A 13,464-nucleotide genomic window follows, 5' to 3' on the forward strand; every position below is an offset into this window, starting at 1 on the left:
TTTAATTTTCTTCTACAGCTTTTTCTATTCCTGTGTCTTTAATTTTTGCTATTATTATCACTTATCAATCTTTATTATTATTGTTATTATTTCTTAAAATTATATTTATTTATTTGTGAGAGACAAAGAGAGAGAGGCAGAGATAAAGGCAGAGGGAGAAGCAGGCTCCATGCTGGAAGCCTGATGTGGGACTCAATCCCAGGACTCCGGGATCATGCCCTGAACCAAAGGCAGATGCAAAACTGTAGAGCCACCCAAGCGTCCCTGTTATTTTCTTCCATCTGTTTGCTTTGGATTGTTTGCTTTTATAGTTTCTTAGGGTTGAAATTTAGGTTACTGATTTGAGGTATTTTTTCATTTTAATGTAGGCATTTGCATTAACTTTCCTCTGAACATTAGTTTAGATGCATTCTGTGAGTTTTGACTGTGCTGTATTTTGTTTTCATTCATTTCAAAGTATTTCCTTGTTTTCTTCTTTGACTTATTGGTTATTTTTTGTGTTTTTAATTTACATATATTTTTTAATTTTTCAAACTTGCTGCTGTTACTTTTTTTTTTTTTTTTAAAGATTTTATTTATTTATTCATGATAGTCACACAGAGAGAGAGAGAGAGGCAGAGACATAGGCAGAGGGAGAAGCAGGCTCCATGCACCGGGAGCCCGATGTGGGATTCGATCCCGGGTCTCCAGGATTGCGCCCTGGGCCAAAGGCAGGCGCCAAACCGCTGCGCCACCCAGGGATCCCTGTTACTTGGTTTTTAATTTTATTCTGTTTTAGTCTGAGAATGTATTTTGTATGACTTTAGCCCTTTTAAAATTATTGAGTCTTATTTTATGATCTGGTTTGTGTATGGTTTGTACTGGAGAATGTTCCATGTGTGCTTGTCAAGAATGTGAGTCTGTTGCTTTTGGTTATAGTGTTTTGTAGATATAGTCTGTAAGATCTTATTGGTCTATAGTGTTTTCAAGTCTTCTGTTTCCTTGTTGATCTTATTTGTTCTATTTATTATTGAAAGAGGGGTATTGAAGATTTCAGATATTATTGTTGAATTGTCTGTTTCTATCTTCAGTTCTGCCATTTTTTGCTTTATGTATTTTGTGGCTATGTTTTCTGGTGCATAAATGTCTACAATTGTTACATCTTTCTGCTGGATTGATCCTTTTACCTGAAATGTTCTCATTATCTCTGGTAACATTTTTTTTTTTTTTAAGTCTTTTTGTCTGATATTAGGGTAGCCATTTCAGATCTTTTTTTGTTTCTTGTTTGCATGATATATCTTTTTTCTTTTTTCTAAAAATTTTATTTATTTATTTGAGAGAGAGAGAGAGATAGAACACAGGCGGGGGATATGGAAGAACAGGGAGAAACAGACTTGCTGCGCATGGAGCTCAATGTGATCCCAGGACCCTGGGATCATGAGTGAATTGAAGGCAGATGATTAACCGACTGAGCCACCCAAGCACCTTACAATCTTTTTACTTTCATCTGTATTTGTATCTTTGAATCTGTAGTGTCTCTATTAGATAGCATATAGTTGGATCATGTTTTTTTATAACATTCTACCAATCTGTGCCTTTCGATTGAAGTGTTTCATCCATTTACATTTAATGTGATTGTTGTTAAGGTAGACTTTATATCTTACTTTCTCATGATTTGTTTTTGTTTCCTATACATTTTGTTTTATTTTCTTACTCTCCATTATTGCCGCCTTTTGTGTTAAATATTTTTAGTGTACCATTTTAATTCCTTGCTGTCTGTTTCTTTTATTTTTCTGAGTTATTAGTCACTTCTATATAATTACACTTAACATTCTTATTTTGAAACAGACTAGTTTGAATTAACATAAAATTATTTTTAATAGTGTACAAAAACTTGGCTGTCACATAGTTCTGTTTCCACCCCCTATCTGTGTGCTATTATTGTCAAGTTTTATCTTTCTATGTAAACACAGGTAAAATTTTTGAGTTCTGGCTTATATATATATATTTTTAAGATTTTAAAATTTTATTTATTTATGAGAGACACAGAGAGAGAGAGAGAGAGGCAGAGACACAGGCAGAGGGAGAAGCAGAGTCCATGCAGGGAGCCCGACATGGGACTCGATCCTGGGTCTCTAGGACCACACTCTGGGCTGAAGGTGGTGCTAAACTGCTGAGCCACCCGGGCTGCCCGAGTTCTGGCTGTGTAAAAATGTTTTTCTTTTTTGTCACACTTGTGCAAAGTGTGCTTTGGTATACAGTTTAAGGAATAATTGATCAGGATTTTGAAGGTATTACTGTATTACTTTACACTTGCCAGAGTTGCTCTTGAGAGTTTAATTTCATTTTGATTTCTAATTCTTTGAGTCTCACTTTATAACTTTGGCACTCCCACTTCTCACCCTAGTGTCATGAAATTTCATAATGATGTCTGAATCTTTTTTCATTATTGGAGTAGGAATTTGGTGAGTCCTTTTAATCTGAGGACTTAGGTTCTCTTGTTTAGAAAGTTTCTTTTGGTTCTTGCTTTGATAATTTTCTCTGTTCTGTTTTCTCTTTGTAACTTCTTTTAGAATTTGTATTTCCTGGATTGGTGTGTGTGTGTGTGTGTGTGTGTGTGTGTGTGTGTGTGTATATATATATATATATATATTTTTTTTTTTTTTTTGGTCCTGATGCTTAATCTTTATCTTTTTGGGCTTTTTTTTGGTGGGAGAAGAGAAGTTCTTCAACTCTTTCCCAAACTTCCTATCTAATTTTTTTTTTTTTTTTTTTTTTTTTTTTTTTTTTTTGCTGTCCTCTTTTTAACTTCTAGCAGTCCTTTCTGTTTCTTTTTTCAGCCTTCTGTTTTTGTTTAGTAAATACAGTATTGTCTCTTTCGAAGATTATTAGTCATGTTCTTTAGCTCCTTTGTCAGTTTACCTCATTCCTTTATTTCATCTGTTTTAGATAGTTTTCATGTTGAATGCTTTATTTTTGATTGAAGTATAGTTTATGCACAATGTTACATTAGTTGTAGGTGTACAACATAGAACTTTGACAAATTTATGTTATGCTGTGCTGACCACTCTGTTTTAAAGTCTATTTTGTTTGGTGTAAATATTGCTATCACAGCTTTTTTTTCACTTCCATGTGCATGGAATTTGGATTTTTAAAAGATTTTATTTATTTGAGAGAGAAACAGCACAAGCAGGAGGAAGGATAAACAGAGGGAACACAGAGAGAGAGGGACAAGCAGACTCCCTGCTGAGTGGAGAGCCTGATGTGGGGCTTGATCCCAGGATCCTGAGATCATGACCCGAGCCAAAGTCAGATGCTTAACTGACTTTAACTAAGCTACCCAGGTACCACTTGAATGTTTTTCTTAAGTGTCTAATGGTCCTTGGCTATTTATTTAAGATTGAAATACTAAAAAGTGGACTGGAAGATTAGGTTTTATATTATGTACATGCAAGTGTATGAGATACTTATCTACTATTGGGCTTTAGTTGCTTTTAAAAAAAAATGATGACGCTTGCTAAGTTAATATTTCAGTGGAAGCCTCCAATTTCTTTCCATAGTGATTTATGTCTTACTGCCGACATAGTGAGCCAGGGGCCCACTGTTCAGTATGCTGACTTCTTTCTCTTTTTCTTTTTTTTTTTCATTCTTCATTTTTTGTATATGGTGCTTCTAATTTATGATTGTTTTCTGCTCTCTGAGATAACTACCCACTCTCTTTTCAGTATTTCTTTCTCCAGGAATTTAAGTTGTGGCTTCCTATTCCTTTTCAATAAGCGCACTTTTTATCTACTTTCCAAAAACATGTTGAACTTCCTCCTCCACTATTTTGTTTGTCCTTAGTGGTTTATATTCTTTTTATACCATTATTGTCATTTTCATTTTGTTGTGGAGGTAATGGAAATATTTATGTTCAATTTGCCATGTTTAGTGGGAGGCCTCAATGACCTCAATAATTATAGTTTTATTTATTTTATTTTATTTTTTTAAAGATTTATTTATTTATTTATGATAGGCATAGAGAGAAAGAGAGGCAGAGATTCAGGAGGAGGGAGAAGCAGGCTCCATGCCGGGAGCCTGATGCGGGACTCAATCCCGGGACTCCAGGATCGTGCCCTGGGCCAAAGGCAGGCGTCAAACCGCTGAGCCACCCAGGGATCCCCCAATAATTATAGTTTTAAATTAGGGGAGCAAATGATAAAGTTTTTGATTGTATTTTATTACTAGTGATTAACATCCAGACTTGGGTATTGTACTTGTGGAGTTTGAGTTCCTCCTCTGACACGTATCAGTGTTGGGAATCCTCCTCCCCGTCTCTTCTGATCCTACGTATCTTGCTTGGTATGTCAAGAAAATATGGTCATGATCCAGGTGATAGTCTTTGCCCAGGCCATTTCTCACAGCTGTGTTTTTAGCATGCAACTTTGAGGGATGAAATATCTTCCTGTTATGTAGAGGAGGCTTGATTACTACTTGCTATAAAAGTGATTGTTTCTCAGTGTTTCTCGATGTAGTGCAAACCCACTCTATTTGGCCATTTATCTGGACTATGTCATGTTGCTCCCAAGGAACTTGACAGTAAGGAGAATGACACATGTTAGCTTTCTTGCTACTTCTTGTGATATGAGTAATACATTTCTTTGTTTCAAATGCAGGAGTCAGCATCCATTAAAGAGTAACAGGCTATCTTTTGACTTATAGGTAGCATAAAATTCAATCTCAGACTTGACAGCTATGTGATTTTGAGTAAATTTTCTTTTCTTTTTTTTTTTTTTTTTGAGTACATTTTCTAATCTGTACTTGCTTCCTCATTTTTAAAATGAGAATAATCCTGGAATGCCTGGGTGGCTCAGGTGGTAGTGTCTAACTCAGGGTTGTGAGATCGAGCCCTATGTTAGGCTCCATGCTCAGCATGGAATCTGCTTGAGATTGTTTCTCCTACCCTCTCCTTCCCCTCTGCTCCTCCCCTTGCTCAAGCTCTCTCTTTCTCTAAAAAAAATAAAATCTTAAAAAGCAAATAAAATGAGGATAATTCTAATTATCACCAACAGATTTGTGAGTTAAACTAGAGAATATAGAGTTCTTAGTACTATGCCTGGTGTTTAGATTAACTAGTAATATTATGGCAGATATAGAGACAGTAAATGTCTGTATTTGGAGAAGCTTGTTGTTAATCAGACTTGATATGTTTTTGCTGCAATTAAAAAAAAAAAATCTGGGCAGCTCCAGTGGCTCAGCAGTTTAGTGCCGCCTTCAGCCCAGGGTGTGATCCTGGAGTCCTGGGATTAAGTCCTCTGTTGGGTTCCCTCATGGAGCCTGCTTCTCCCTGTGGCTGTGTCTCTGCCTCTCTCTCTCTCTCTCTCTTTCTCTCTCTCTCTCTCTGTCATGAATAAATAAATAAAGTCTTTTTAAAAAAAATCTGCTTGGAAACCAGAAACCATAAAAATCCTAGGAGAGAATACAAGCAGTACATTTTTTGCCATTGGTTGTAGCACCTTTTTTCTATGTATGCCTCCTGAGGCAAGGCAAACAAAAGCAAAAATAAACTCCTGGGAACACATCAAAATAAAGAGCTCTGTATAGTGAAGGAAACAATCAACAAAACTAAAATGCAACCTAAAGAGTGGGAAAAAATATATGCAAATCACATATGTGATAGAGGGTTAGTATCCAAAGTAAATAAAGAACTTATACAATTCCTCCTTCCCCTCCCCACTAATCTAATTAAAAATGGGCAGAAGACATTAACAGACATTTCTCCAAAGAAAACCTACAAATGGCCAACAGACACATAAAAGATGTTCATCATCACTTACTATCAGGAAAATGCAAATCAAAACTACAATGAGATATATCACATCACATCTGTCAGAATGGCTAAAATCAACAACACAAGAAACAGCAAGTGTTCAGTGAAGATATGGAGAAAGGGGAACCCTTTTGCACTGTTGGTGGGAATGCAGACTGGTACAGCCATTCTGGAAAAATGGTATGGAGGTTCCACAAAAACTTAAAAATAGATCTGTCAATCACACTATGGAGTATTTACCCAAAGAATACAAAAACACTAATTCTTTTTTTTAAAAAAGATTTTATTTATTTGTTCATGAGAGACGCAGATAGAGAGAGGCAGAGACAGCGACAGAGGGAGAAGCAGGCTCCACGCAGGGAGCCTGATACGGGACTCGATTCCGGGACTCCAGGTTCATGCCCTGGGCCGAAGGCAGTGCTAAACCACTGAGCCTCCCAGGGTCCCCCACAAAAACACTAATTCAAAGGAATGTATGCACTCCTGATTGTTACAGCATTATTTACAGTAGCCAAATTGTGGAAGCAACCAAGTGTCTGTCTGTTGATAGATGAATGAGTCAAGACTACGTGGTATATATGTGCAATGGAATATTCAGCTATCAAAGAGAATGAAATCTTTCCATTTGTAATGGCATGGATGGAGCTGAGTGAAATAAGTCAGAGAAAGACAAATAACATGATTTCACTCATATGTGGAATTTAAGAAACGAGACAGGCGTGCAAAAGGAAAGAAAAAAGAGAGGCAAACCAAAAAACAAAACAGACTTAAATATAGAGAACAAACCGATAATTACCCGAGGGAATGTGCACAGAGGTTTGGGTTGAATAGGTTTTGGGGATTAGGAGTGCAGTTGTGGTTATGAGTACCAGGTTATGTATGAAATTGTTGAGTCACTGTATTATACCCCTGAAAATAATATAACAGTATATGTTAACTGGGATTAAAAAAGAACTTAAAATCTATTTTGAATCTTGTTATTATAGGAGACTGGAATTTATGGCACTTAGAGACACACTTGCTAAAAGTATGTGTCTTGGCAGTCATGATCGGTTTTTAATATCATACTGGTTGCTTCCAGTTTGCTAAAATTATTGTATTTATATTCTGTTTCATTCTGCAGATCATTTAAGGTACATTTTAATTAACATGTATTAAAGTAAGTTGTAGAAATATAGTTAAGATTGGAAAATTGAATGTATGGAAAATTAATGTCTACCTTTGTATGTCACAGGGCATCCTATGCAGCTTTATTTTATTTTATTTTATTTTATTTTATTTTATTTTATTTTATTTATTTATTTATTTATTTATTTATTTATTTATTTATTTTCTATGCAGTTTTAAAAGGGGTTGTAACTTTTGGCTGCTCATGTGACTTTGTGTTTTTTTTAGTTCAGCTATTCTTAGTCGGGGGAATAGGATGTAGGTAGTCCTGGAGGTTTATCAGAACTTTGATTGAAGGTGTGTAGAGTATGAAAACATGTTTTTGAAATAAGCAGTGTGGGATATAGAAATTAATCAAGTGATCTTAATGGTGTGGATTCGTGGAAGAAAGGAAAGAGTGAGAAAGCATTGCAGAGACTTGGCAGAAAAACCATTCCTGTGATAGATTTATCACTTTACTATCAGCGACCTTTTTCCTTCTTTTTTAGTATACTCTCATGGCAACTGATATCAGTAATTGAAGCACTTGAATTCAGATGCTTTTTGTCAGCTTGCCCCCAGCTACCTTGACTCTTCCCACTTCCCAGCTTTTACCATTTCACTAATATGGACATGTGCATTATTCTTCAGTTTGATTGGAATATTTGGTTTGTATTTGACGCTTTTTTTTTTTAATTTATTTTTTATTGGTGTTCAATTTACTAACATACAGAATAACCCCCAGTGCCCGTCACCCATTCACTCCCACCCCCCTATTTGAAGCTTTTATACTAAATTAGGTGTCAGTGATATTTTTAGACTCAAGGCAAAGCAAGAGTTACGGAAAAGTTATTAGCATTTATTGTATAAGCTCATCTCTGATGTGTTATAGACCCTGCTACCCAATTTGGGGCAGAGGGAAAGAGTGGGAAGTAGAGAGCCATAAGGCCATCTTGGCTTTGATGTTACAGAAGCTGGGTTGCTGGTAAACACATCTTAGAGTTTATCTGGATTCTATGTTTGTATACATTTGTTTATCTTTTCAGTTTCATTAAAGCTACAGTGACTTTTTTTTTAAGATTTTATTTTTAAGTAATTTCCACCCAATATGGGGCTCGAACTTACAGCCCTGAAATCGAGAGTCACATGCTCTACCAACTGAGCCAGCCAGGTGCCCCTAAAGCTGCAGTGACTTTTCTGTTGATCTCTTTCTGTAAAATAAATGTATTTTTATGTTAGAAGGAGAGGCAGTGTTATACCAAATTGCATTCTGTTTGCTTTGATGAAGTGTAATATGTACAGAAAAAGGAATAATTAACTTCTTTGTGTATTTTTTTTTCTTAAATTTTGTGTTTAGTTTGCCATAGTTCATATAATTTTCTTGGATAAAAATTTGAAGGAGGGTTAAATGGAGTCAGTTATCAGATGGAGACTCTTGTGTTGTATTTCTTGTTCTGGCTATGTTGTGATAATTTGGCTTTTGTAGTTTGTATTTGGGTTTTTAGTGGATGATAGATTCCGAATCTTTAAGATATGTAACACAAAACCTTAATGTGAAGTATTCAGAAAGGAAAAACTGATATTTTTCATTCTTGGATTTATGTGTAAATAATTTTTTAAAAAAGATCTTAAGGTTGGTTTTTTCTTTTCTTTTTTTTCTTTCTTTCTTTTTTTTTTAGATGCTCAACCACTGAACCACCCAGGCACCCTGTGTAAATAATTTGGATTTTAAATCTGAAATTTCTAGGAAGGATTAGAAATGAGTAAATATTGCTGTCTTTGGGGGGCATTTTGGATCTCATTTCTGAATTGATTGACTTAACCTTGTGTCACATTAAAGGTGAATGAGTAAGGTCAAACATACAATTAATGATTTTTCACTTGACCAGTTAGAGAAAGGTCAGGCTTTGACACCTGTCAGCCTTTCAGACAAAGGTTCTCTGTGCTCTTGCAGTTCAGAGTCTGATAGCTGTTTATAATTTACTTTGATGTTTTTTTTTTTTTTTTTTTTTTTTACTTTGATGTTTTAAAAAATCTTAGGACAGTCAAAAAATATTTTTTACCTGATTTGAAATACTAGTGGATTTAATGGCGGGATGCTTTTCATCTGAATAGCCCAGAGTGGCAGGGACAATGAAGGTGAGCATCTTAAAATATATTGAAGTATATTCTTTGTGTCACAAGTCCACTGCATATTAAATAGAACTAGTGTTGTTCCATTGTCAAGTTTGTTCAGAAAGGGAGGGTTTTTGAGTGAAGGCATTGTGATTGGTAACCTTATTACCTCGTTCACTGAAAAGAAGTACATGTAAACTTTAGGTTGCTTAGTTTTACCTATTTTAAAATAATATTCCTTATCCTAAATATGATATTTAAAATTTGTTTCTTATCCCTTGTTGTTGGAAATCTTAATTTCTTCTATCTTAGAAATTGTTTCCTGTCATTTTTCATTTATTCCTTCTTTTCAGTGATCATGAATTACTGTTTAATGTCATTTGGTATTGGTAATGTCAGTTATGTGAATTTATTAGGAAGCTCTGGATGCTTTTCTTTAACATTGGAACATTGATTTTACATTGATTTAATAGTTTTACATGTTGAATTTTAAAATAGTTTTTGGTGTTCACTTGTGTATTATTATTTCTTAGATATTTGCGAGTTGGCCTTCAGGTAGTCATAGTTCTCTGATCATTTTGGCCCTTACTATATTGTTTTCATAGTTACTTGATTTAGTTTGAGTTGTTGTAGCTCTTTTGGACTGTACATTCATCACTGTGATCAAGTCTTTTTTATTACATAAAATAGGAAAGTGCCATACATCTATATATGTGTGTGTGTGTGTGTGTGTGTGTGTGTGTATCTTTGTAGCTATCCTCTGGGGTATGTTTACAAATTATTATAAGCCTATTAATAAGTTACAAAGCTATTTTAAAGTGCCTGCAAAATTGAGAGATGTGTACATTTGTCTCCCCTTTGATGCAGAATAAGTTTCAGCCAATGGGGAGTCTGATGTTATAGATGAGACAAGATATACAGATGTCCCAGTGGACATCTGGTAGAACACACTAGGGAACAAGTGTGTTTGATGGGCATGGGAACTTTTTATAGGGCGTCTGTCTGACAAGCCATGAACCGTGATGGGAATGGAAAGAGGGCCTGGGGAGAGTGAAGTGGGATGGTAAGTACATACTATTAATTCTTGTTGGAAATTCCGTACTTAAAAGGAACTGAGGGAGAAAGTATTGATAATCAGATGAGGGTTCAGGTTAATTTTAGAGTTGGGAAGTAAATCATTTTATATTCCAAGAATTCAAAGTGGGCAAGTGTGAGTTCAGTTGCCTATAGGATTCAAGCATGGTGCTGAATATTTAGTGAGTTAATTTCCAGAGAAAATAGTCAGTTCAAAAGATTTACCTCTATTTCTGTTTCATAAACATGAGGTAATCTTTAAGATGAGTACGGTAATATGGAATACTTCCCTCTTAGGGTTAAATATAAGGTGATAGGTATACACACACACACATTATATATATATATATACACATATATATATATATATGTTATATATGAAATGAGCTTTTTCTGTTGAACTGGATTTGAGGGATTATGCTGGTTAGCAGATTTCAATTTGTTCTGTATTTTTTATAGGAAAATTTATGACTTAGAGCTTTTTATGTGTTTCTGTTAAAATTGTATACCTTTAACTTCTTTCCAAATGATGTAAATGAAGGCATTAAACAGGGCGGGCTTCCTTTCTAAGCACACTCCACAAATCCAATACTTTTATCCTCTTGGTGTTTTTTTGACATCAAATAATTATGGAAGCTAACCTTGAATTATTTCATATATATTTTTGGGCAGCTATAGTATTATATTTGGTGAGTGAGGAAAAGGTTCATTGAGTTTTTTTACTTCATTGAGGCCTCACCATCTATGCATATAATTGTAAAAATGCACCATGACAGATGGTCTTTAGTGGCAATATTTTAGAAGTTCACAGAATTTGGATTTTCCTTACCAAGCTACAAAATTAGAGTTTGCTCATTATATGATAGTTTAAACCTAGAGATTCTATGACTAAATGTGAAACTTCAAGCTGAATTACCCTTGAAGGCTAAAATTAACCTATGTAAAAATTCTCAAATAACTTATGAAAGTCCTTTATCTTTTTAAAAGTTTTTGTATAGCTTTTGAATATAGAATTCCTTGTATTCTTTTTTTTTTTTTTTTTTAAATTTATGATAGTCACACAGAGAGAGAGAGGCAGAGACATAGGCAGAGGGAGAAGCAGGCTCCATGCACCAGGAGCCCGACGTGGGATTCGATCCCCGGTCTCCAGGATCGCACCCTGGGCCAAAGGCAGGCGCTAAACCGCTGCGCCACCCAGGGATCCCTAGAATTCCTTGTATTCTTATTGGTGATGACTTCATGTCTCTGACTTTGTTCTTGAAAAAGTATGACTGTTAAAAAAAAAAAAAAAAAAAAAGAAAAAGTATGACTGTTACTTAGCTGAAGTTTTTCACCTAATTGCCTTAAAATGTTATATATATGTAACTAGATTTTAAAAGAATGAAATTGATTAAATATCATTAGTGTTCTGATATTCTCTTTGGTTAAACTTTTTTTTTTAAGATTTTATTTATTTATTCATGAGAGACACATGCGAAAGAGAGAGAGAAAGAGAGAGAGAGAGAGGCAGAGACACAGGCAGAGGGAGAAGCAGGCTCCATGCAAGAAGCCTGACGTGGAACTCTATCCTGGGTCTCCAGGATCACGCCCTGGGCTGAAGGTGGCGCTAAACCTCTGAGCCACCCCGGCTGCCCTCTGGTTAAACATTTATATTTTAAAGTGTTACTCATGTTTTCTGAAGGTTTTCTAAGAAAAGATACCAAGTTCTTAAATGTATACTTTATTTTTTCATACTATAATCTTTCTACCTTTTTCTTGTCTCCTGCCATCACCTCGCCCCCACCCCTAAAAATTTAATCCTTTTTAGTTGAAGTCCTGTCATGGACTAGTCAGAGCCTAGATCAGATGCCTTATCTAGGTTTTTGGGATGAGCATAAGAACCAGGGATGGGTGTGGAAGGCTGATGGAGTTGTAGAAAAAAAATCACTTTGTGTTCCCAGTCACTGAGTAGCTAAATCTGAGTTACAAAGGCAGGAGGAAGTAGTTGCAGTTAGCTCAGGCCCTATCAGTATATCCATCCTATACTACATCCCATTCCCTCTGAAGGCAGAGATATAGCAGTTAAAATTCTTAAACTGTATGTCTTTCTCTATGTTTACTCCGTGATTGCTGCTGATTGCTTATCTCCTTGGCTTTCAGATTCCTGGTGCCATACTTCAGCTGTTGATACCTCCCAGCTGTGTGGCTTTTTTTCCTTTTCATGTCTGGTCAAAGTGTGCTCTCCCAATTCTAGTGTCCATGAAGCTTTTGGGCAAGAGAATCCTTTTGTTGTCTATATTGGAGTCTGATAGCCAAATATATTGCAGCTTCTTTTAGTTGACCCAGAGTATCACCTCTATATAAATGTTAGAAAATCCAGAGGACGGTTTTGGAGCTTGTAGAGGGTCCTTGTTCCCCAAGGAAGGAATACCTGTTGATACCTGAATGAGCAGTGGACTTACTAAGGTTTGGGTCTCCACAGTGATCTAAGGAGACAGAGAAAAGAAGTTAGTCACTAAACAGCTAACATTTGTTGTTTCCTGAATGCCAGGCACTAAGATAAATGCTTGAAATGGGTTATATAATTTAATACCAACAGGAGCTCCATGACGAAGGATTAGAGAGGTGAAGTAACCTCCCCAGAGTTAAATGATAAAACAGGAACTCAAAAATCCAACCTGTAGATTTTGGAAATGTGTAAATCACAAAACATGTTATTAAATATATGAATACATTTCCTCCCAGCTAGTCCTTAACTAGCCCTGAAATGAAGTGGAATAGATGCTGACATTTAAGGTGACAGTGCCTATCAAACGGGGTATGCAAACACAGGTGTGAGATTAGCGATTTACATTAATGTAGGAAATTAAAGCATTAACTGTAATTTTACTAAGATGTTTTACTTTAGCTGACAGTTCTTGGCAGAAGTGGAAACACAGTATATTAAATATGCCATAAGTAGTTTTCCCAGTATAATATGTGTGCTATGTCTAGGGAAAACATATTTACACAGCTCAGTTGTTGAAGGGCTCATTATATAGACCATGGCTTTCTATACCCTCTGTGGCCTTTCTCCTCTGGTACTATTTTTTTTTTTTTTTTTTTTGCTTTTCTTTGGTCACATTGTATGTTTTTGTTCATGTTCAACAATAGACTCCTGTGGGATCCCTGGGTGGCGCAGTGGTTTAGCGCCTGCCTTTGGCCCAGGCGCGATCCTGGAGATCCGGGATCGAATCCCACGTCAGGCTCCCGGTGCATGGAGCCTGCTTCTCCCTCTGCCTGTGTCTCTGCCTCTCTCTCTCTCACTGTGTGCCTATCATAAAAAAAAACAAAAAAAACAAAACAAAACAATAGACTCATGT

The 13,464-nt window shown here is 35.8% G+C and overlaps 1 protein-coding gene across 3 annotated transcripts in view; it reads left to right on the top strand.

The window, feature by feature from the left end:
• PRIM2 (DNA primase subunit 2) overlaps positions 1-13,464 on the top strand; it is a 307,896-nt gene that overhangs the window by 15,715 nt on the left and 278,717 nt on the right. Inside the window, exon 6 of one of the 3 annotated variants that reach the window (XM_035698083.2) lies at positions 8,614-8,643. The exons of the other annotated variants lie outside the window; for them this stretch is intronic. Within the exon in view, the coding sequence (XP_035553976.1) occupies positions 8,614-8,628 (15 nt within the window). The 3' untranslated portion in view covers positions 8,629-8,643. Of the gene's footprint in view, positions 1-8,613; positions 8,644-13,464 lie in introns of those variants that run through there. 3 annotated transcript variants of the gene reach the window in all.

This window comes from Canis lupus, chromosome 12 (genome assembly GCF_003254725.2).
Source record: "Canis lupus dingo isolate Sandy chromosome 12, ASM325472v2, whole genome shotgun sequence".
Classification (NCBI taxonomy): Eukaryota; Metazoa; Chordata; class Mammalia; order Carnivora; family Canidae; genus Canis; species Canis lupus.